Raw genomic sequence first — 23,643 nt, 5'->3', positions numbered from 1 at the left:
TGTTATCATTCGCGTCCTTGTTTGTTCTCAGTAGCGGGTGAGACCAGACGCCTGAGGTGGGAACACACCTGCCCTCGGCCAAAGGCGCCAGGTGAGCCTGGGGCCCGCTTCCCGGAGACCCGCCCCCTCCGGCAGCCGCTTGGGGCCGGAGCGGGTTGGGTCACCCCACTGCTCCCAGCAGCCCCGGGAAACGCGGACCTCAAGGCCCAGGAGTGCCTGAGGCCACCCAGTCTGCCGCTCCTGGGCGCCCGATGGGACTGGCCCGAGGTCGGCTCTGGGGTCCTGGAGAGCGGGGTGCACGGGGGTTGGGGCCTCTGGTCCGTTCGTGGTGGTGCAGGTGCGGGGTGGGCGCAGGGCACCTGGCGGTAAGCGGAGCCTGGGGCGGCGGGGCTGGGGGCCGGGCCGAACGGGGCGGGGCCGCACCCGCGGGGTGGAGGGAGACGCCCCGCCCGCGGGCTGCCCGCAGCGCAAGGGTTAAGCCCCCGGGCCCGGCGGGCGGGGCGAGCGCGCGCGCAGATTGGCGGAAAGTTCGGGAGGGGGCGGGGCGAAGGGCGGGGCGGACGGGCCGCGGCGCGCCGATTGGCGGGAAGTTGGGAGGGGGCGGGGCGCGCGGCGGGCTCGGCGCTCGCTCCGGGAGAGTTGACAAAGCCCCGCAGGGAAGGACGCCTCGCGGCGCGCCGCCCGGGCCCCTCGCCCCGCCGCCCCGGGACCCCGGCGCCGCCCCCGGCCCCGGACGCCACCGAGCCGCCCGGCCCGCCCCGACTCCGGCCCCGGCCCCGGCCCGAGCCGCCCGCGCCCAGGTAGCGCCGCGCCGTCCCGAGGCCGGGCCCGAGGGCGCGGGGCGGCGGGTGCGGCGCCCGGGGCGGCGATGACCGCGCAGCGCGCCCCGCGGGCCCGGCCCTGAGCCCGCCGCCCTGAGCCCCGCGAGGTGAGCTCCTGCGCGCGCCCGCGGCCCGGGACCCCGGGGGGCCGAGCGGGAGGGTCGGTCCGGGGTGCGGGGCGCAGGCCCGGGGGTCCGGGTCCCGGGTCCGGGGCCGCTGGGCACGCGCCACAGCCGCTCCCGCCCCCGGGGTCCTGCGCGCCCCGCCCCCCGGCACCCCACGTGCCCCCCCAACGCCAATTTGTCCGCTAATGGCGCAGGCGGTGGCCGCGGGGCCGCCGGCGCTGCGTGTCCCGCGGGCAGGCCCGGGCTCCCCGCGCCGGGAATGCAGACGGGCCGGAGGGCGGCGGGAGGTAATTAGCGTGAGCCCTTTGTCTGCTTTGATACCCGCGGTCTCCCCGCCGCCGCCGCCGCCCGGAGCCCCGGCCGCACCCGACCCCGCGGCCCCGGCCCGAGGCCGGAGGGGCGACCCCCACCCGCGCCAGTGACCGCCCCTCCCCGCCCCGCGCTCCCAGGTCCGGAGGCCGCGATGACGCCGAGCCCCGCGCTGCTGCTGCTGCTGCCGCCGCTGCTGCTGGGGGCCCTCCGGCCGGCCGCCGCCCGAGGTGAGTCCTGGCGCCCGGCCCAGCGCCCCGCCGCCGCCAGCGCCGCCCCTTTCCCTCCGGCCCTCAACTCTGCCCCAGTGCCCGCCTGGCGCGTGCCTGCGCCCCGCCCCTGCCGGCCCAAGCTCACCGGTGGGGTGTCCCCATTCACCCCTGGGGCACCCCAACGTTCCCAAGGTGCCCCTCAGTTCACCTGCAGGGCACCCCAGGTAGCCCACAGGGTGCACCCTCAGCCTACCCTTCAGGTCCGCCCAGGTTATCCACAGGGTACCCCCAGCTCACACCAGGAACCCCACTCCCCATTGGGATCCCCAGCTCACCCATTGGGACCCCACGGGGCCCTTCTTACCCGCAGGGCACCCCCAGCTCGGCCCAGGGGCCTCACCTTGCTGGCAGGGTGGGCTCTGGCCCCAGCTCCCCTCAGGACACATGCCTGCCATTGAGGGCAGCTGGTCACCTTGGATTCTTGGAGGGTGAGGTGTTTGGCCACAGTGGACTCTCTTAGATCCCCAGGGACCTGCAGAGATCCCCATGGTGGCCAGGGTCCAGTGTGCGGACAGGGGGCATTCTTGGTGTCTGGGATGCGTGACCCAGCCCTAGCCCTGGGCCTGTCCACCCTTAAGTACAGACCCTGGGGTTGCCGCACTGTGAGGGGGTGGTGCCCGCTCATGGCAGACCCCAAGGCCTACCTACTTCGGGCTGCACTCTGCTCTCCGCCTGCGCCACACCAGGGCTGGGTGTGTGCTCACCCACCTGATGTCCGAGTGGGCAGGCCTGGTGTGCGCCCGAGGGACCTGCCCCTGCCCCCCGGCCCGGCCCCGGCGAGCGGGGACACCCTCGGCCGGTAGGCAGTGGGTGATGAGTGCCCGCGGCCTCTTGCCCGCCATGGTCAGTACCGGCCTCCGCTCAGCTAGGCGGGACCTTTGGGTGTGCTGACCACTCAGGATCGGCCCTGCCCCATCCGCCAGTCCTCTGAGACTTTGAACCCCTCCCCTGCTACCCAGCGGGCGCACCGAGCCCAACGTGGCCTTATATGGCCGCGCTCGGGTGTTGGGTGGCGGGCGGCGGCCCAGGTGGGCCTCATGCCATGGTACCCCCCCTTTCCGCCCGCCTGGCTGGGCACTGGCCGGCTGGCTTGAGGGTGGGGGCTGCTGGCTGGGCTGGGCAGTGTCCTGGGTACAACGGGCACTCAGGTCATCTTCAGCAAGGCCCTCCTGGCAGCGGGCGGCCAGGCTCTGATCTTCTTTTATCTGCTTGGACCCCCCCACCCCCCCATCCTCGCATCTGCCTGTCCCCTTGCCACTTGGTCAGGGAGGCTGAAGCGCCTGGCCTGGCCTGGTCATTGGCTGGCCTTGAGGCGGAGTGGGCGATGGCGGTGGGCAGTGGACGGCCGTGGGCAACGGGGCCTGAATCGGCGCCCCTCAGTCTTGGCCTTGGGCTGCGCCTGGTATCCAGCCCAGCCCAGGCCTGGCTCCGGGCAGTGGGAGCCGGGGGCCGCCGTCCAAGGGCAGGGCCTCTGTGGTTTTGGGTGGGGGCGGGGGCACTCTCCCTGAACTGCGCTGGCTTCTGGGCCTGGACTGGAGGCGCTTCCCACTTCCCGGGCGAGCGGGCGCGTGGGCTCCTCGGGCCGGGGACCCGGGCGCGGGGCGCTGGCTGGCGTGGCTCTGACAGCCGTTGGCCTGCGGTGTCACAATGTCTGGAATCGCACATCTCTGGAGTCGGATCGTATTTTTAAAGTTCCCCTTTCCCCAAAGTTTCACAATCTTGGTGGGTTTGTCTAAAACATTTTTTGTTGTTTTTTCCCTCAAATTTGAGAAAAGAGAGGCTTTGGCTTTCTCCGTGTCCGTTTTGTTTCTCTCAGCGGGAGCTTGAGAGGCTCGGCACGAAACACGCTTCACAAGTGACTTTGGGAGCCGTTGTTTCGGGGTTTTCTGGGAAGCGCCCCATCTGAACTTCTCCCAGGTCGGCACAGCCGACCAGCCTCGAGGCCGGCCCGTGCCCCAGACCCAGCCAGCTTGCCCTGGGTGAACGCAGCTGCGATCCCAGAAGACTGGGTGCTGGCCGGCACGCGGGCGCCCAGACCCCACGGGGAGGGTGGTCTCGGGGCGTTGGGGTCTGTGGTGTGTGACTCAGCAGGAAGGTGTGTGGTTGTCAGGATGGCTGTGGTGGGGCACGCTGCTCTGGCCAGGCTGCCCGGGTGCGGGGGGGGGGGGGCGACGGGGGGGCGGCAGCCTTCTGCCTCCCAGCCCCGTTGCGCAGCAGCCGGCCAGAGTGGTGGGGCTGAGGGGCTGAGGTGGGTGCAGGAGCCAGGCCCGGGCCTTGCCAGGTGGGGTGCGGGCCAGCTGCCTCCTGTACTCGGCCCCACTCCTGGAAGGGAGAATAAATCATGCCCCTGGGCGGGTGGGGAGGAGGGAGCTGTGAACAAAGTCGCCTTTGGCTGGGCTGGAAACACTGGCTCCTTCTCCATTGTGCGGGATCAATGGCCGCGGCTCCTGCCGGCACCTCGGCCCCAACCAGGGAAATGTTGGGTTTCCCCAGCAGCGGCCCCAGCCTGTGGCCGGCCCAGGACCAGGCTCAGCACTGCTGACCAACGGGGGGTGGGTGTGGGGTGTGACCCCGCAGGCTGGAGCGCTGGCCGCTGACTCCCTACCCACCGTGAGCGTCCTCCTTGGCTCATGCTGTGCTTCACCTGGTGTGTCCCAGTGTCGGCCTCGCTGGGCAGGTCTCAGCGTGGAGGGCGGGTGCCCAGGTCTCCAAATCCCACGACACCCTTTCCAGTGCTGTGACCCCCTCGCACCATCTCCTGTCCTAGGCGTGGCCACTGGGTGCTCCTGGCCAAGCCTGGGGGGCCCGCCCGGCTGCCGTGTGGGCCTGTCCTGGGCCCACAGTCCAGAGGAAGGTGGGTGGGGAAGGGGAGAGGCTGGGCGTCGCAGGACAGGAGAGGACAGGCTTCCCGGGGGGCGGGGGGGTGTCTCTGGGTGGAGGGGGGTTCACCTTGGCCGGGTGGACACCAGGGTATGTGGGTGCCTGGGTGTAGATGAGCTGGGGGCTGTGCGTGGGGACAGGCCAGGTTGGGGCTGGGAGGCTGGCTGGCTGAGGGGGTTCAGGGAGGGGGCTGCAGGGAGTGTCCGGGGGGCTTTCCCACCTGTCCCCAGCCCCCTGTCCCGAGTAAGGAGCCCACACTCCGTGCCCGCACTGGGCGGCTAGGGCAGGACCTGGAGCTGGGCAGGTCTAGCTAGGCCCTGCACACCCTCACCACACAGACTGCCTGCCAAGGGGGCAACCGGCATGGGCGGGCGGGGGCTGCCAGGGCCTGTGCCCAGGGCGGGAGGCAGGGCTGCTGAACCCAGGCTTCCCATCCTGCTGGAAACAATTGCTTTTCCTCCTGCCAGGCGAGTTCATTTCGCGAGAGACTGACACAAGCTGAGTGCCCAGGAGGGACTTTAGGGCCTGTGGCAGGGGTGGAGGAGGGCTCTGTGCCGCGTCCTGGCCTCAGACCTGGGCGGTGACCCCTCCAGCCCCTGCAGTACTGAGCCCAGCAGAGCCGACCACACAGCGTGTCCTCGTCTGGGCTCGGGCTGGGGCTGCCTCTGGGCTCTCGCCGTGGCCTGCCCTGCCCTGTGGGACTGCGGGGCAGGCCTTGACCTGACGGGCTCTCCTTGAGCTGGTGGCCCCGCCTCAGGCCGGCCTTGAGGAGCCTGCTGGGCCGTGGGCCATGGCCGTGGTGCGGGAGCCGGCAAAGGTGGGCGCGAGGGGCCCTCTGGCCTGGAGGTGTCCAGTGCCAGTGCTGGTGGGCTGGGCTGTCCAGTGTGCAGAGCAGAGCATCGTTTCAGCCCAGAGCCCGCCCTCTGGCCCGGTTCCAGGCTCTTACCACGTCCAGGGTGGCACGGGGCTCAGGTGGGCAGAGTCCAGGCTGGCGTCCGAGGGAGGCCCCAGCGGAAAGAGCCCCTGGGTTCCTTGTCAGCTGGGGTGGGACCCGAGGTCTAGGCGAGTGGAGTTTGTGACCTGCCGTGTGGAGGGGGCACCTTGGAGCCCGGTGGACCTGGGCATGGGGCGGAGCTGCCAGTGTGCGGCTGAGGCCCTGGCTGGGCACCTGGCAGGGAGGCGGATGGGCCCTGGTCACCGCCGGCTGCTGGCAATTTAGGGGGGGCTCCCCCAGGCCAGTGGCACCATCGGGGTGACATTCTGTGCCTCCTGGGACTTCCTGTGGTCAGGGTTCCGCTAACCGACCCCCTGTGGACTCCAGGGAAGGAAGCAGACCTATCGGCTCTCCTGGGGCCCCGCTGGGCAAGAGGGGGGACTGGACGCTACAGCCAGCTCGCTCGCTTGCTCAGTGGGTCAGGCTGTCCCTTTGCCCCGCCCAGAATGGCCTGGTTTCTGGGGCAACCACCTGTCCTGCGGGTCCTACCAGTTCCACCACAGATCCTGTGGGTCCAGCCCCGGGGGCCGCCCAGGGACTGGGAGCCCATGTGAGTGTGCATGTGCGTGTGCGTGTGTGTGCGTGCGTGTGTGTGTGTGTGTGTGTGTGTGTGTGTGGTATCTGACCGGCTCAGGGCCTGGGCAGCGTCTGGCCTGGCCCTCCGGCCCTGTCCTGGTTGTCCCCTGTGCCCCCTTCTGTGGGCATCTCTGTCCCTCCCTGACATCTCGCCTTCTTGGGGAGGGGGCTGGCCCTGGGGGCGCGCGTGCGGGCCTCCCCAGCTCGGCTCTGCCAGCGCTCTCACTGGGGTGAGGACGTGAGTACCCCGCCCTCCTGGAGCATGCCCACCTGCCCCACCTGGTGCGGGCGTTCAGGTTGGCCCTGCCCCCCCACCCCCCCACCAGGTCCCACCACGCTGTCCCCAGGCCACTTAGTTCCTCCAGGAGTGGTGGGCCCAGCAGGTCAGCGGCTCCGGTGGCGCCTTCACCCCATGGTGGTCCCTGCATGAGGGGCCTGATGCCCACCCACCCCTGGCCAGAGAATTCTTTCCAGGCCAGACATTTCTGGGGCTTCGCAGGGCTTGCTGGGGACAGAGCTGGCCCTGATGAGCTGGCCTGGTGGTCCCTGGACACTCTCACTCCCATCTTGTCTGCGGCCACCAGGGGGGTAACCGACTAGAGCAGGAGTGGGCAAACTTTTAGACTCGAGGGCCACAATGGGTTCTTAAACTGGACCGGAGGCCGGACAAAAGCATGGATGGAGTGTTTGTGTGAACTAATATACATTCAAAGTAAACCATCATTACATAAAAGGGTACGGTCTTTTCTTTTTTTTTTTTAGTTTTATTCATTTCAAACGGGCGGATCCGGCCCGCGGGCCGTAGTTTGCCCACGGCTGGACTAGGGGGAGGGTGTGGGGCGAGGCCTGGTCAGCAGGTCAGGCCCACAGGCTGCCCTGGGCAGTAGGGAGGGGACAGGCCCCTGATGGATGTGCCCAGGCCACCCCAAAAGGGGTGTGGGAGCCCTGGAGGAGGGGTGGGTGTCGGGAAGGTCACCGGGTGGGGCGTCAGAGTGGAGGCCCTGGGGTCAGCGAGGTGTGGTGCTGGCCAGGGCAGTGGAGGCTGATGGTGGCTGCAGCGGGTCCTGTCCCCACCCCTGCTTCTTGGGCCACCTCGCCGCCCAGCCAGTGCCCTGCCCCGCTGCCCTGCCTGGGCCCTCTCTGGGCTTACAGAGGGTCCTTGCTTTACTAAACCCGGCCAGGCAGCTGGGCCTGGGGTCTCAGGTGCTAGCGGTGAGTTTTGTCCCTTGGGGCGGGTCTGCATCCACTGTGTGTGTGTGTGTGTGTGTTTGTGTTTGCGCGCGTGTGCCTGCACACCTGGGGACTGAGGGCAGAGCAGGCTTTCAGGGACAGCATGGGTCTAGGCCAGTGGTCGGCAAACTCATTAGTCAGCAGAGCCAAATATCAACAGTACAACGACTGAAATTTCTTTTGAGAGCCAAGTTTTTTAAACTTAAAAAAGGTAGGTACATTGTTATTAACTTAATTAGGGTCCCCCTAAGGTTTAGGAAGAGCCACACTCAAGGGGCCAAAGAGCCGCATGTGGCTCACGAGCCGCAGTTTGCCGACCACGGGGCTAGGGGCAGCTGTATGTCTGAGGACATCATGCGTGTCCGGGGCAGCATCTGTGTGACGGTGTGACAGGTCTGTGTGCACCTGGGCTCCGGGGAGCAGCTGGGAAGCCTGGTGTCGGCTGGTGGTTGCTGCCCGCTGGCCCCTCCTGGCACCCCTGTTCCTGCCGAGTTCCCACAGCGGGGTGGGGGTGGGGGGGGGAAAGAGAGAGGGCAGCAGCTCCCTTCCTTGCCCCAGGCCCCGCTTACCCCATGGCTGCCCCTTCCACCCGGCCATCGGTCCTGCCTGTGTCCGGACCCTCCCAGGCTGTGGCGTAGGCTGCGGGCAGGGCTGGGGGCTTCCTGGAGGAGGTGCCCTCAGGGGAGGGCTGGGGGTGGGATGCCCTGCCTGGGAGCCGCAGGCTGGCCTCCTAGGCACGCCACACCCGCCGGGCCCGCGGGCTTCGGCCCCTGCCTCAGTTTCCGTGGCCGAGGGGTTGGACACCCTGCCCAGGTGGCACAATGGGCGCTGTGTTTCCCAGGCTAAATATAGAGCCGCAGCAGCCACGCCGACGGCCAGAATTCCCAGGAATCTGCCGGGGGAGGGCTTTCCTCCCGTGGCCAGCCGCCCGCCTGCCTGCGGGGTCTCAGCGAGGCTGGTGTGGGGGTTGCCCCGGGCCTTGCCTGGCCTTGGGTCCAGCAGGGGTGGGGCGGGCTGGCCGCAGGGGCAGGGGGAGGGCTGTTTGCTTTAGGATAAGGCTGGCTCCAGCCCGCCTGTCCCCCAGCACCGCTCAGGGCTGTGCCGGGGCCACACTTCCTGCGTCTGCAGGCGCCTGGCTCTGTCTCTCTGCAGTGACGGGGGGCATCCTGACTCCCCGTCTGCACGAATCAGCGGCTGTGGCCCCTGTAGACACCCCCACTGCTCCAGCGCCTCTGCCCGGGGGGGGGGCCTTGAGGGGCCCCCCCACGGGCAGCTCCGTCTTTTCTGTGCCCGGAGCCTGTGCCCGGAGCAGCTCCTTCGGGGAACTGGGGTGCCCTCAGGGAGTGCTGGGACAGGCAAACCCCTCAGGCCTGGCACTGCCCCCCTTCCCTGCTCTTGGACAGTTAGTGGGTCTGTGCGAGCCCAGGTGGCAGCCCTGGAGGCCCCGGGCAGGCTGGCGGGGACCCTCTGTCCTGCAGTCGGGAGGCCCTGTGCGTGGTAGAATTTCAGGCGTGACAGGTGGCGGACAGGGTCTGCCTGGGAACGAGGCCGGACCTTGTCTGTGGGTCCTCAGGAGGGGCCGGGGGGTGGGCTGCCGACAGCTCAGTCATTAGGGAAAGGGGGGTCTCCGAACCCTGACCCTCTGCTTTCGTCCCTTCGGGGGACGGGTGGGAGCTGATGAGGAGGGGCTGGTGGGGAGCGCAGTGGCCTGGGGACGAGGTGCACAGTCCAGGAGCCACGTGGTGGGTGGGAGGGACCCGAGTGGAGGCAGGACGGGGTGGGCTTGGCGGAGTGGGGTGAGCCAGGCAGGGTGAGGGCGCGGGGGGACTGGGAGGAGTCCCTCCCCACTGGGAGCCCAGAGACCCCGAGCCCTGAGCTGTCAGTTCCCTCTACTTACTGTTTTTTAAATCCTCACTTGGGGATATTTTTCCATTGATTTTTAGAGGGTGGAAGGGAGAGGGAGAGACAGAGAAACACCGATGCGAGAGACACATCGACCGGTTGCCTCCTGCACGCGCCCCGGCCAGGGCTGGGAGCCTGCAGCTGAGGTGGGTGCCCTTGACCGGAGTCGAACCCGAGATTCTTCGGTCTGTGGGCCGATGCTCTATCCACTGAGCCACCCCGGCCAGGGCTGGGAGCCTGCAGCTGAGGTAGGTGCCCTTGACCGGAGTCGAACCCGAGATCCTTCGGTCTGTGGGCCGATGCTCTGTCCACTGAGCCACACCGGCCAGGGCTGGGAGCCTGCAGCTGAGGTGGGTGCCCTTGACCGGAGTCGAACCCGAGATCCTTCGGTCTGCGGGCCGATGCTCTATCCACTGAGCCACACCGGCCAGGGCCCCTCTATTTACGTGGGGATGGCGCCTACCCCTCCCTCAGCCCCAGATGCGTGGTGAGGGCTCAGTGCTTTGGGAGGCCCCAGGAGGCGGGCGATGGCGAGGGAGAAGCTGCCACTTGAGTGTCTGATGGCCGACTAGCCAGCTGGTGGCCGCCTGTGGGAGGAGTACTGGCTGGTTATTGGAAACACAGCACCGCAGGCCCGTCCGACAGCGTCGCGGGCTCCACCACCTCCCGGCACCCCCGTGAGGCCAGGACACGGGACATGGCCATGGCGGGTGCTCGCGGGGTCCTGGGAGCCGGGAAGGGCAGCTGGGTGCCCAGGGCTGCCTCCTCAGGGCCGGGGGCATAGTGAGTGGGGCGACTGCATGAGAGCCCAGCACCCTGGGGCCACCCATGCACAGGAGCGGTACCGCCCCAGACTCGGACCTCGGCCACATGCCGGGGGCGGCCCCTGTCCTTCCTGACCCCTGCAGTGTCCTTCCCAGCCAGCCGGTCACTCGGTCCCCTCCAGGCCTGGTCGCCCACTGCCCCTGCACTTGACTCAGAGGCCCCGAGGCTGGACCCAGCAGGTGGGGGCGGGGGGTGGGTTCTGCCTGGTGGTGCGGGGCGCCACGGCCTCAGCCTGGAAGGTGGGCTTCTACCGTGGTCGGCAGCAGGCACAGACCGCCAGCCGGGCAGGAGCCCTGCATTCGGGCCAACGTGCCCAGCCCTGGCCCTGTGACCCCAGGGCCCGGGTTTGGCTGCGTGTTGGGTGTGGCTGGCGGCAGGGAGGCCCTGGCCCAGGCGATGGGGTCCAGCACACACAGAAACGGGCCCCTGGGCGCGGGCACGGTGCACACTCAGATGCTCGGTGTGCCTGCGGGGTCGCGAGGGGGGCCCGCTCTCCCGTGGACATGCGTCTGGGGAGCTGCTCCACCCCGCGGGTTCCTGCGTCTGCAGTGGCCCGTAGTTGGCGCTCAGCGGCTGTGGGCCCGGGTGGGTGCCGGCCACGGTCTGGGAGGAGGGTCCTGACCTCGGCCCCCAGATCTGTGCTGGGCAGGAGTCTCGGGGCAGCGTCGGGGTGGGGACCCTCAGGGACAGCGCCTCCCCAGGCTCCCAGTGCCCACACCCCCAGTCCCCTGACCGAGGCCTCCAACCCGCCCGCAGGCCCCCCGAGGATGGCCGACAAGGTGGTCCCACGGCAGGTGGCCCGGCTGGGCCGCACCGTCCGGCTGCAGTGCCCCGTGGAGGGAGACCCGCCGCCGCTGACCATGTGGACCAAGGACGGCCGCACGATCCACGGCGGCTGGAGCCGGTTCCGCGTGCTGCCCCAGGGCCTGCGGGTGAAGGCGGTGGAGCGGGAGGACGCAGGCGCCTACGTGTGCAAGGCCACCAATGGCTTCGGCAGCCTCAGCGTCAACTACACCCTCATCGTCATGGGTCAGGGGGCCAGTCCGGGGGGGGCACGGGCCCGAGTCCCCTCCCCTGGGCCCCCACCCCGTCGGCCTGAGCCGGGCCCCTGCCCCAGGAGTCCAGTCGCCTCTTCTGAGCCCAGGATGGCCTGACCTCCGTCACCACCCCAGCCCGGCCCCTTCTCCTCAGGCCCACCCCTCAGGGACCCTTCCCCCCCAGGGTCCTGCCGCCGGAGCTGGGGCAGCAGGGGCAGCGGGAGTGGCTGCTGGTGCCCGGATGGTGGTCCCACTGAAGGGCGTGCGGGCGGGCTGGTGGCCTGGGTGTCGGCAGTGACTTTGAGGCTCCGGTTTCGGAGTTCAGAGGGGCCGCTGGAGCCAAGAACCTTCTGTTCTCTCCTGCCCTGGGGCCTGGCTGGGGCCTGGGCGTTGTCCTGGCCACACCCCGCACTCACTGCTCCGGCTCTGCCGCCAGCCCTTCCCCGTGTGCTGTGCTGCCGCCGCGTCCCCTGGGGAAGGGTCTCTGGGTGTTGGGTCCCTGGGGAAGGGGTTCCCCAGGGTGGGCCCCTCTCACAAAGCAGGAGCCTGCGCCACGCTGTCCCCCGTTAGGTCCCGGGTGGGGTCCTAGTCCCGGTCCTGGGCTGGGGGAGGCTGTCTGGGGAGGGGGCATTCCTCAGCAAGACCCCCCCCGCGGGGCCTCCTCTGGTTGTGGAATGGGGACCCGCGGGTGCCCCCCCACACTGTCCACTCAAGGGGAGAAACACTGGGCGGTATGCGGGCCATGTCGCTTCCCCAGCCTGCGGCTCCTTGATGTGGGCTAGGGTTACTGCAGCTGCCGCGGGCCCGCCCCTCCCCCGGCTGCAGACCCCCCGGAGCCGGGATGAGGGGCCAGCGCTCAGGCCCCCCCTGCGCCTGTCAGGGTCACCTGCACCCTGGGGGTGGGCTGGGCGGGCCCTGCCCAGCTGTCTCGGGACTGAGATGTGGGTGTGCCTTTTGAGAGCTTTCCCAGCTGGGCCGGACCCCGGGGCCTGGGAACCAGCCCAGTCTGGGGGGGCAGTGGGAGCCCCTCTCACGTACCCCTCCCCCTGCAGAGGACACCAGCCTGGCCAGGGAGAGCCCAGGGCACGAGGGCTCCTCTGGGGGCCAGGAGGACCCAGCCAGCAATCAGTGGGGTGAGCACAGCGACGCCTTGTCCCCTCGGGTGCGGGCGGCCCCTCCAGCCGGGGCCCCCCTGACCTCACGCCCCCCCACCCCCCCAGCACGGCCCCGCTTCACGCAGCCCTCCAAGATGCGGCGCCGGGTGATCGCACGGCCCGTGGGCAGCTCCGTGCGTCTCAAGTGCGTGGCCAGCGGGCACCCGCGGCCCGACATCATGTGGATGAAGGACGACCAGGCCCTGACCCGCCCCGAGGCCAGTGAGCACCGCAAGAAGTGGACGCTGAGCCTGAAGAACTTGCGCCCCGAGGACAGCGGCAAGTACACGTGCCGCGTGTCGAACCGCGCGGGCGCCATCAACGCCACCTACAAGGTGGACGTGATCCGTGAGTACGGGGCCGGGGCCGGGGGCCGGCGGGGCTGGGGAGGCACCCACACGCTGTCTCCCCCGCAGAGCGGACGCGGTCCAAACCCGTCCTCACGGGCACGCACCCCGTGAACACCACCGTGGACTTCGGGGGCACGACCTCCTTCCAGTGCAAAGTGCGCAGCGACGTGAAGCCGGTGATCCAATGGCTGAAGCGCGTCGAGTACGGCGCCGAGGGCCGCCACAACTCCACCATCGACGTGGGCGGCCAGAAGTTCGTGGTGCTGCCCACGGGCGACGTGTGGTCGCGGCCCGACGGCTCCTACCTCAACAAGCTGCTCATCACCCGCGCCCGGCAGGACGACGCGGGCATGTACATCTGCCTGGGCGCCAACACCATGGGCTACAGCTTCCGCAGCGCCTTCCTCACCGTGCTGCCAGGTGCCCGCCGCGGCCCCACCCGCCCGCCCCGCCCCGGCCGGCCAGGCCTGCACAGACACTCCTAACTCCCCACACCCTTCCTTGTTCTCTTCTGAAGATCCAAAGCCGCCAGGGCCCCCCGTGGCCCCCTCGTCCTCCGCCAGCAGCCTGCCGTGGCCCGTGGTCATCGGCATCCCGGCCGGCGCCGTCTTCATCCTGGGCACCGTGCTCCTGTGGCTCTGCCAGGCCAAGAAGAAGCCGTGCGTGCCCGTCCCCGCAGCCCCTGTGTCCGCACACCGTGCCCCCGGGACCTCTCGTGACCGCGGCGGCGACAAGGACCTGCCCGTGTCACCGGCCCTCGGCACCGCGGCCAGCGTGGGGCTGTGTGAGGAGCTCGGGGTCCCAGCGGCCCCCCAGCACTTGCTGGGCCCTGGGTCGGCGGCCGGCCCCAAGCTTTACCCCAAACTCTACACGGACGTGCACACGCACACGCACACGCACACGCACTCACACACGCACTCGCACGTGGAGGGCAAGGTCCACCAGCACCAGCACATCCACTACCAGTGCTAGGGGTGCTGCTCTGGGGGCCCCTGGCGCACAGTGTGGGTGGCGGGTGCCACGGGGGGGGCACCTGGAGGCCTGGCCAGGTGGGCAGGCTGAGCACCGAGGCTGTGGGGGAAGGTGCACAGGTGAGGGTGCACTGGGCGCCCTGTGCGAGAAACACACACCTGGACATGTGCACGTGCGCGCGCACACACACACACACACAGTCACACAGTCACACACATAATCACACACAGTCACACACACACACACACACACACACACACACACAGTCACACACAGTCACACAGTCACACACATAATCACAGTCACACACACACACACACACACACACAGTCCACACACTGACCCCGAGGATGGGTAGGCCCCCACACAGCCTGTGCCTGCTGCTCTGCAGTGCGCACGGCGCTGGCCCTTGCAGGAAGCCCTTGGCCTGTGAGGAGGGTTTCACGGCTGCGGTTGCCGCCCAGCCTGGCAGGAGATCTGAGAGGCCCCCCAGCTTAGCAAACCAAAAACCCCCACCCCCACCCCTGCCCCGCCTGCCCGTCCGTCCCCTGCTCGGCAGGTGGGTGGCTATTTTTGCTACCACCTGTCCTGGTGTCCAGGAGTCCACCCATGGTATCCTGGGCCGGGCATCGGGCATAGCAGGCCCAGCCCTGTCCCAGGAGGCCGGAGCCCAGCTGGGAGTGACTCTGGTCACCCCGGCCTCCCTGTTGGAGAGAAAGGGCCTGATATTTATATTTAAGAAATTAAGATAATAATATTAATGGTGAAAGGAGGGCTGGGCACAGACCTGGCCTCCTGCGGCCCAGGACCCACCTGGCCTTGTGGCCGAGCTGGACGTCCCCCTGGGGCCGGGCACCCATTGCCCCCCTGCCCGAGGTGGCCCCAGACCTCTGTAATTTTATATAGAGTTTGAGCTGAAGCTTCGTATATTTAATTTATTTTGTTAAACAAGAAAATGAGCATCCTTTTTCTCTAAACTAGTGTTTCTGCCTGTGTGTGCATCTCTACAGATGAGGGCACGTGTGTGTGGGCTCTCTGTACAGGTGTGTGCTTGAGTTTGTGTTCAGGTGTGTGCCTGCATCTGTACATTGTGTGTGCATGTGGGTCTGCGTCTACACTGTGTGTGTGTGTGTGCGCGTGCGTGCGCACACTGTGGGCCTTGTCTGTACCCGTGTGTGCGCGTGCACTTGTGCCTGTGTGGGCCTGCGCCTTGGGCTCTGAGTCCCATTGCTGGGCCTGAGGTTCGGCCTGGGCCCTGGGTCTCCAGGGCTCACTCTCAGTCCCCTGGACAGAGCCCTGCCCCATACACGTCTCCGTGGTAGCTGCAGCCCCGACCCCTGGCCCAGTGAAGGCCCCTCTATGGGTGCAGCCCCCATGACCCCACCTTCTGGGGCTCAGCTGGCCCTCAGGTCACCGCCCTCCAGGCCCCTCCTGCCTGCAGGACCTGGCTGTGCAGCAGGTCTTGTTCCCAGTGGGGCAGCTGAGGGCAGGGCTTCCTCCAGCCGGGGGCGGGGGGCACGGGGGGGCTGCAGCCTCGTGAGGGAAGGCTCTAAGAGAACCTGATTTTAGCAAAGCCGCCAGCGTGAGGCATCTGGCGGGAGGGCAAGGCCTTGCTAGTGTCCAGGGCACGGCCCGGCCAGCGCTGGGTCTCGGCTTCGCCGACAAGGACAGGCTCTGACCTGCTGGATGGGAGACCCACCGTCCTTCCCTGGCACTGCTGGGCCCCCCAAGGTCAGTGAGGCACCCCTCCCTCAGCTTCTCACACTGGGACCCCCTCCTCGCTGGCTCCCAGGGCTGGACCCCCAGGGCCTACGCTGTGCAGGACAGTCCCTTATCCTAACGTCTCCCCACATGCCTCCTTGGGGACCCCCCTTCTGTCCCCGAGGAGGCAGGGGTCAGCCCTGAAGGAGGCCCTGCTTGGGTGGCCCTGGCCCAGGTGATGGAGACCACCTGTGGGGACACTGGGCGAGCGGGCGGCTGTGGGGGCCACAGATGGGGCCCAAAGAGATGGTCCCCAAACAGCAGGCTTGGGGGTGGGGAAGGCCGCGTAGTTGGGTTTTAGTCTAAGGGGGGAGAAGGGAGAGGGCGTGACCTTGGGTAGCAGGGAGACAGCTGTCCAGTGGTGGAGAGACCTTGGGCAGTGCCATCGGGACACAAGGTCAGGGAATAGCAAGGGGAAGCCCCCTTAGGAGCCCAAGAGCCTGGCCTTGTGCCTGGGCCCTTCTTGGCCTCATGTCCATTGCTGTCCACTGGGGCCCCCAAGGGGACTGCCCTTAGCCCCAGGGAAGTCTCATGAGCAAGACGGGCCTGGGGCCTGGGCTCCCCACCCAGGGAACCTTTTCAGGGGGGCTGGGCTGTTCAGGGACCAAGCCCTCTACCCAAAGGCCACGCCCTGGCTCCGAGCCCCCCGCTCTTGAGTCTCTCCTGCTCCCTTGTCCTCAGGTGCTGCCAGGCGGGAGTCAGCTCCCTGCGGCCTCCAGCCCCAGCCCCAGCTGTGACCCCCACCCTGGTCCTGTCCCTGGCCTGTGCCAGCTCAAGGCTGCCTGCCCTGGCCCCTGGGTGACTTCAGGGCCCTCAGGACGCCCCTCAACCTCGGCTCTGTCCCCCCACATTGCAGAGGTGTGTGTGAGCTGCCCTGCCCCGCACCCCCAGGACGGAACCTCACTTCCCTACACCCCGAGTGGACAGTCCTGGGTTCCTTCCGTGGGGGGTCGGACAGGGGAGGAGGCGGGGCGCCCCGAGGGGTGCCAACTCCACCCTGCCCAGCACTGACCGACTCACAGGCAGACCATGATGGGCTGTGGCTCTCTGCACACGGCCACCCCCTCTAACGGCACGCCATCTCCCAGCACCCCAGCTCCCAGGAGGACTCCCAGGCCAGGCTCTGGGGTGTAAGGGGGTCCTGGGGTGGTGCGGGTGGCCATGGGGAACTTGATGGGCAGGACACGCCAGGGTGCAGGGAGTTTAGGGACTAAGAGAAGCCCAGTCACACCAGGGAGGGCACTGGCTGGGCCACGCCCCCTGCGGGCTCTGTGGGGCGGAGCCCTGGGCTCCTTGGCCCCTTCCTGGTTGCCCCAGACTTACACAGACCAGGCCCCCAAATGCCCTTGGCCACAGGCAGGAAGGCCAGCGGGCAGCTGCCAACTCTATGGGGTTCACCAACAGGAACACAGATGCCGCTGCCCCAGCTCTGCGGGGTTCTCTGGGGTGCGGTGGGGTCTGGGCCCTGCCTTGGAGCTCCCCGTCTGGAGATGGAGGAGGGGCATCAACTGTGTCCTCCAAGTGACCCCCAGACCAGGCCGGGCTGGGCCATTTCGGGAGACCCCCGTGGTCCTTGGTGGGTGCGGGGTGCCAGGTGGGCAGGGTGCCAGGTGGGCACAGCCCCAGGTGCCGAGCCCGCCAGCCGTCCCCCTCTGATCCGCTCTAGGCACAGTCAGCTGGTCCCCTTGAAGGCGGGGAACTTGAAAGGGTGGCCTGGGCTCTGCCACCCTCGGGTGTGACTGCCCCTGCTGCTGCCCAGCCCTGCCGGCTTCAAAGGAGTGCCGAGCCGCCCCGCAGCTGTCCTGCAGGGGCCGGGCCGGTGCCAGGGATGGGCAGCAGAACAGAGGCCGGACGAGGGGCCCGTGGGGCCACCCTACCCCCACGGGCCTTGTGTTGGGAGCCTGGCAGGAGACCAGAGCCCGTCCTGGGGCCGGGCCAGGGGCCCTGGGACAGGAGCTCAGGATGTGGGACACAGGAGAGGGGACAGGAGCACGGGGCGTTGGGTGGACACAGGCTTGGCTTGGCACCCGGGGCAGAGGGTCAAGGACTCCTGGGTGGTGCTGTATGGGGTTCACAAGGGCCTGGACCTGCTGGAGGGACTGATAGGGGGTGCCCCCAGGTGACCTTGCCCAGACGGCCTTGCCCAGACCCAGGGCACAAGGACATGCGGGCCCGTGGGACGGGGGGCTGCTGTGAAGTGGGGTATAGGGACAGGGACTCCCTGTGTGGGAGCTGAGCCCTGGGCCGGGATGTGGGAGGCATCCCTGCCCTGTGCCTGGCACCAGCATCAGGCGTGAGACGCTCTGGTGCCCGCCCAGGGGCCGTGCAGGCAGGTGGGCCCAGCGGCTGGGTGTCCTCTGAGCCTGTGTGGCCTCGCCCAGGCCTGGTGGGGCTGGTGGGGCTAAGGGCCTTCGCAGGACAGGCTGGGAGGGCCCTGGGGTGGGTGGGGGAAGCCGGGGGCACATGGGGACCCGGACCCTGGGGTTTGAGGTTTATGTTAAGGGCTCAGGACGCTGTCTCTAAGGAGAGAAACACGTGCCTGCGGGGTTGTTCCTGCCCAAGGCTGTGCCTGGGCCCTGACAGAGGCCGACTCAGGATCCCTTTCAACCCCACAGTGGAGCCGGCCTGGAATGTGAGCCCCATGGGCAGGCGGGACCCGGGAGGCCGGGGGAGGGGGCCTGGCCTCCGGAAGCAGTGGGAGGGTCCCCAGCCTCCCGGGCCCCGCTGCCCACTGTGCACAGGGTCAGTGTGAAGCAGGCCCGTCAGGCCCAGCAGGGCTTGGACCTGAAGGTGGGCTTCCCGTCTGGGCAGGACCTTGTGCCACACCCTCTCCGCCAGCCTCTTCCCTGGCCCCCAGGCCCAGACCCTCAGGCACCCGCCCAGTCTTCTGTCCTCCGGCGCGGACTGCCCGGCCCTGCCTGCTGGAGCCCCGGGACAGTCCGTGGTGTCCTCCTGATTTACCCCCCAAATATATTTTCTTATTGATTTCAGAGAGGAAGGGAGAGGGATCAATAGAAACATCAATGATGAGAGAGAATCATGGACCGGCTGCCTCCTGCACACCCCACACTGGGGATCGAGCCACATCCCGGGCCTGTGCCCTGGCCAGGAATCGAACCGTGACCTGGTTCAGAGATCGACGCTCAACCCCCAGGCCAAGCAGCTGGGCTCTCCCCACCCTTTACTCCACCTGGGTGTCCCCCACCCCAGTCCTGGTCAGTCCTCACCTTGGGTCTGAGCCCCGAAGGCCGGCGCACCCCCAGCCCAGCCCAGCCCAGCCCAGCACCCTGGTCCCTGGGCTGCTGCTGCCTGTGCAAGGGAGGGTCTGCCCCCACGGGGGCCACAGGCTTCTGTGACCCCAGGTGGGCGCTTGGACAGGCTCAGGTCCGGGGCAGCTGCAGGTGGAGGTGTCTCCCACCGGAGTTTCTCCTGTGGGCACCAGCCAGGGGCGGCCCCAGGGGGTCTCTGGGCCAGCCAATCCCGCGGGTTCGTTCTGGCCTCACACACGTGGTGCTCTGCGGCCTGGGGTCAGCCTGAGGTCCCGTCCACAGGCTCAGGAGCCCCCCCTGCAGGTGCATCTGCCGGGCAGCGTCCCGGCCCAGACCCTGTCCTCACGACGTGTGGCCAGGGTGCAGCCCAGCTGGATGCTCCACCCACCCCATGGCCGGGCACCTCGGGCAGCTCGGCTGGGGGGCTCTGCCAGCACAGTTTGGGCATCGGCGGGGGCAGGGCGTGGCTCTGGGTGAGGGCCCCTCAGCACACGCTTGCTTCTCGGGGTGCAGGCTGGTTTCTTTGGGGAGGGCCCTGACTCTGGTGTTTGTCTGGGTAACAAGGCAGTGTGTGGGTCAGGCCCAGCGGCCGCCACAGGGGCCGGAGGCTTCCTCGGCTGCAGCCTCAGCCGGGGCCGGGCTGAGCGGCCGCCGCCTTCGATCTGAGACCTGGGCTCCCTGGGCCAGGTCTGCAGGCCCCCTCCCCCGCCACCGGGCCCTGGCCCAGAGGCTGCACTGAGCGACATCCTCCCACCACAGGTGCAGATCTGAGGGGCCCTATGGTTGCCCCGCACCCAAGCGCTGGGGAGGTGCGCTTGCTGCTCGCTTGGGTGGGGGAGACCCCGGGAAGGTGACCTCAGATGCCCCGTGGTGGCCGAGCTGACACACACCAGGTCCCAGGTGGCAATCGGGGACGGGCGAAGGGTCGGCAGCAGCCCCAGGTGAGGGCGGTGCGTGGGCCTGAGGTCCCCCTACCAGGCGGCAGCATGCCCCACCCCCACTCCTGCTGCAGCCGCCTGGCATCTGGCCCTGGGCCGGCAGGTGGTGACAGCTGCCAACAGCTGGCTGGAGGGTGGGCGCCGGCCTTACTCCGTGCCACAGGTGAGGGCCGGGGGGTCTGGCTGGGCCCTTGAGGAGCTGGGCCCGGTAGCAGTGGAAGGGGGTGCGTGTGGCAAGGGTGAGCTGTCCCACCCTCATCCCCCAAACACCTCCCCTGGGCCCGGGAAGGAGGGCCGCTCAGGGCGCCCGGGACGGGGAGGAGGCAGGGCTGACCTGGCCGGGGCGCCATTGAGAACTCTGGCTCCACCTGCTCCTAGGGGGCCCCACAGGAGGGCCCACGGGCTGTGTGGGGCCAGAGGAGGCAGCTGGCAGCAGGGGGGGTATTTGCCCGAAGGCAGCGTCCACCCTCAGGAGGCAGGCCCTGGCCAGGGGCTGGGGACTCACATGAGGGTGGGGCAGCGGGTCCCACCCAGACCCCGCCCTTCCCAGAAGCCGTCAGTCTCCAGGGATGAGCCTTCCTCATGGACGGCTGCCCAGCATCCTCTCAGCAGCCATTTCCAGGCCCCCAGCCGGGCAGCCTCGAGCTGGTCACTCGCTGGCCAGAACCCTCCCTCCGCCATGCCCTAGGGACCTGGTCTCGGGGGGGGGGGGTTGTACCTCCAGGATCTTGGCGCCACCCAGCTGCTGGCCTGACAAGGGAGCGAGGGGCAGCCAGCTCAGGGTGGCACGGCCTCTGCCCCCAGACACCCCACCTCCCCCAGCCTCCTCTGAGAGGGGTGTCACGCCAGCTCCCACGAGGACGGCCCAGCGTCTGGTATGCGAAGTGCAGCAGTCAGCGCCCACGGTGCCCTCCGGGTCACCGCTCAGCCCTCCCGGCCCTGGGTCGCAGGGAGCAGGACCCGGATCCCGCTCTCACCCCGCTCTCTGCAGGCTGGGCAGCACCTCCCACCTCAGTGCTCACAGCCGAGGCCTCGGGCCCCACAGCCACCCAGCCACTCTGACCCTCAGTCTCCTCTTCAGTGGCTGGAAGAGAGGCCCATGGGGACTGCGTGGTAGGAGGCGAGCCCAGGCCTGGCCCCAGAGGGTACGGAGTGGCCCCAGGCCTGCCTGGACCTCAGCCTGGCCCCAGACCCGGGGAAAGGTGGCTCCAGGCCTCACAGGCAAATTCCTTCTCCTTCCACAGCTTTTCCCTCTATTTTCCCCATTTTTCCCCCCAAATCCGCCCTCCACGGTTCATTCCTGGATCCCCTCCAAGACAATCGCTCCCGCTCCCTTGGCGGCCACAAAGCTCCTTTGACGGTCACGGAGCCGAACCCACAGCAGGGATGGGGCAGCCAGGAGAGCCCCCCCCCCCCCCCCGCACCTTCACCAGAGGGGTACACAGGGCTGTGCTGGGATCCCTGCCCAGGACTCTGCTGGGCTGAGCCTGCACCCGATTCTGTGAGGACGGCACCCCACTCCGCCTGCCTGGAGCCTAGCCCTCAGGTTCCCCTGGTGAAGGGCCGACGTCACCAGGGCGTGCGCCGAGCCGCCCGCTGGCCGGCCTGGGAGCACGTCTGGGTCCGAGGGTCCAAGTGTCCGGGGGCTGGGGTCCGAGTGTGGGGCTGCAGACCGGACGCTGGGCCCACTGGGAAATGGGATGGCGCTTGGCTTGGGCGTCTGTCCTCTGGCCGTGGGCTCAGGAGGGCTGGGCTCTGCGCCCATTCCTGTACACAGTGGTGCTCACTAAATGTTGGTGGAAGGGGTGGTGGGACCAGGATGTGGGGTTGTGGTGCCAGGCGGTGGGGGAGCTGTGGCCCCTCCGCCTCCATCCTGCCCTCCTGCAAAAGCCACCCTGAGCACGGGGCACCCAGAGGCTTGGGGACGGGGCTGGATGGACAGACAGGACACGGGGGGCGGGGCCCGGCTGGCGACAGGACGTGAGGCACAGGGAAAGGTGCTGGCAGGCCCCGCCTCCGGGCGTGGGGGCCACTCGTGGGGGCGCTGGGGAGAAGGCAGGACGCTCGGCCGGACAGGCCCCAGGCTCAGGCCGGCGGCCGTGCCCCCGGCTGGCGCTCACGGGGCCTCACAGGTTGGCCGGAGGAGCCTTGCTTGGCTGCAAACACAAACATCGCCCACGGGGCCCGTCAGGGGCAGCGCCGGGCGGGGAGCAGGCCCAGAGCGGGGCACAATCCACCCTTTGTTCCTGAGGCCGCCGGGAGCCTGCAGGCCAAGAGGAAATGGGGGGGGGGGGGGCGCCAGCCAGCAGCCTCACCCACCGCAGACCTCGCGCCAGGGCCCGTGGACGCCAGGGCCCAGCCCAGCAGCGGGGCTTCTGGGAGGGGCAGGCTGCACCCAAGTCCCAGGCCAGCACTCTGGGCACCCTCCTGGGGGAGGCAGGTCCCCACGGGTGGGGCCTGGAAGCCCATGGCCACTTCCCAGGTCTCCCCCTTCACCTCCAGCAGCCCCACCAGGCGCACCCCCTCCCCCACCCGTGAGACTGCTTGGGCGACGGGGAGGGCCACCCTGAGCAGGCAGAGGGCAGGACCTGGGCAGACCCTGCTCCCATCAGAGGAGGCCCCTGCCTCCCCCCATACCCCCTGCTCTCTCCCTGACACCCCGGCCCCAGACTGAAGGAGTGGGGGTGGGGCAGGCTGGCCCAGGCCCACCCTACTCCTTGCTGCTCCCCAGAGCCCGGCAGACGGAACGAGGCAGCCACACTGGCCCCTTACCCGCCGAGGAGGTCGTGGGCCTGAAGGGTGCTGTCTTGGGGGGCAACCCAGGGCCACTGATGGCTGTGTGCCCGTGAGTGCACATATGTCTGTATGCATGCGTGTGTGTCTACCTGTGGGTGCATGTGGCTGTGTGGGGCTTGAGACCCCTTCTGTCCCCTTCACACCTCCCCTTCGTGCCACATCCCCCCACAATGGGACTGAGGACCCCTGGGGCCTGTTCAGGAGGCTGCCCGCGGGTCTCCTGGGGTCGCCCGGGATGGCCCCCCGAGTGAGGTCTCCATCTCAGTGAGTCGCGGCCTCACCTGAGCCTGTGCCTCCTGAGGGGTGATGCCTGAAGTGCCTTTGTTGCCTCAATCCTTCCCCCCCAGGGCTGACCCTGCCCCTCGCTGGCAGATCCCACCAAGGCAGGTCTCCTGCCACCAGCCCGGCTGGGCCCTGGAGGTGCCACCTGGGGATGGGACCCACCCCACAGGGGACACAGCAGCTCTTGGGGTGCCAGGGAGGAGCAGTGGGGGCGGGTCACCCTCACCTCGGGCCTGTGAGCTGGACCCGGTGGCTGGCCTGGCCCAAAGCCCACCTGGAAGTGGGAGGCCCCGGGGCAGGGGGCCTGTCTCAGGACGGCTGGGCTGTCACCACATCACTGCGGTCTGGACTCAGCCGGGGGACCCAGCCAGCGTGGGGCCCTGGGTGCCTGTCTGCAGGAGGGCGGGTGTGGGGGTGTAACCGCTGTGCCCACCATCACTCACAGGGGCAGCCCGAGGCCTTGGTTGTGGTGCCAGCTGCTGCCGGGAGGCCGGAGCCTTGGCCTGGGAAGGCCCCCACGCCCGGGAGGGGGCTCACCTCTGGTTTTGGGGTGCTCCTGGCCCACCTGGTCTCTCCCTGACTCCCCCAACTGCTGGGTCTGCTGGACTCCCCACCAGCTTTCACTGCCCTTGACCCTGGCCCCAACTCAGGCCTCAGACCATAGCAAACCCCTGGGCGGTTTCTCAGCCACACAGACCACAGGGCGGGGGCCCTGCCTCCTGCCACCACCGGCCCGACGGTCCCCCGGGGGCCCCGGGGAGGCCGGCTGCCGGCTCTGCAGATAGCACCTGGGCTGCAGCAAGGGCCCCGGGGCGGGGCTGACTCCTGTGGCCTTCGCACCCGGCGCCCCAGGCGCAGCCCGAGATGCGGGGTGTGCCAGGCCCCGTGTCTGTCCTCCGGGACGCATTTGCCTCGGGGGCCTGGGCTCAGCATGGGCGGTGGGAACAGACCTCCCGGGGAGGGGTCAGGGACAGCAGGCTGAGCCCGCCCTCGCCTTTGGTGCCGGGGAGGGTGGCCCCCGGGGATCAAGAAAGATCTCGGCCGCGGGAGGAGGGGGGGATCCCAGGGAACCCCTGTGTCTGCCCAGTGCCGGCTGTGAAGTCTCAAGGGACCACTGTTATCTGCTTCACCCCTAAACCCCTGCAAAGCG

General features: G+C 68.9%; 1 protein-coding gene across 1 annotated transcript; it reads left to right on the top strand.

The window, feature by feature from the left end:
* Nucleotides 1–10,701: 10,701 nt before the first annotated feature.
* On the top strand, nucleotides 10,702–14,421 carry FGFRL1 (fibroblast growth factor receptor like 1; the record flags this gene model as incomplete). Its single annotated transcript, XM_081093386.1, has 5 exons — nucleotides 10,702–10,963; nucleotides 12,024–12,104; nucleotides 12,192–12,473; nucleotides 12,542–12,895; nucleotides 12,993–14,421. 5 exons carry the CDS (start codon nucleotides 10,702–10,704, stop codon nucleotides 13,445–13,447), a joined length of 1,434 nt encoding a protein of 477 aa, XP_080949512.1. The 3' UTR covers nucleotides 13,448–14,421.
* Between the last annotated feature and the right edge of the window lie 9,222 nt (nucleotides 14,422–23,643).

Source organism: Myotis nattereri (assembly GCF_964212035.1).
Source record: "Myotis nattereri genome assembly, chromosome: 1".
Classification (NCBI taxonomy): Eukaryota; Metazoa; Chordata; class Mammalia; order Chiroptera; family Vespertilionidae; genus Myotis; species Myotis nattereri.
Note: the sequence above shows the minus strand (reverse complement) of the source record. Positions and strands in the feature narration are given on the sequence as shown.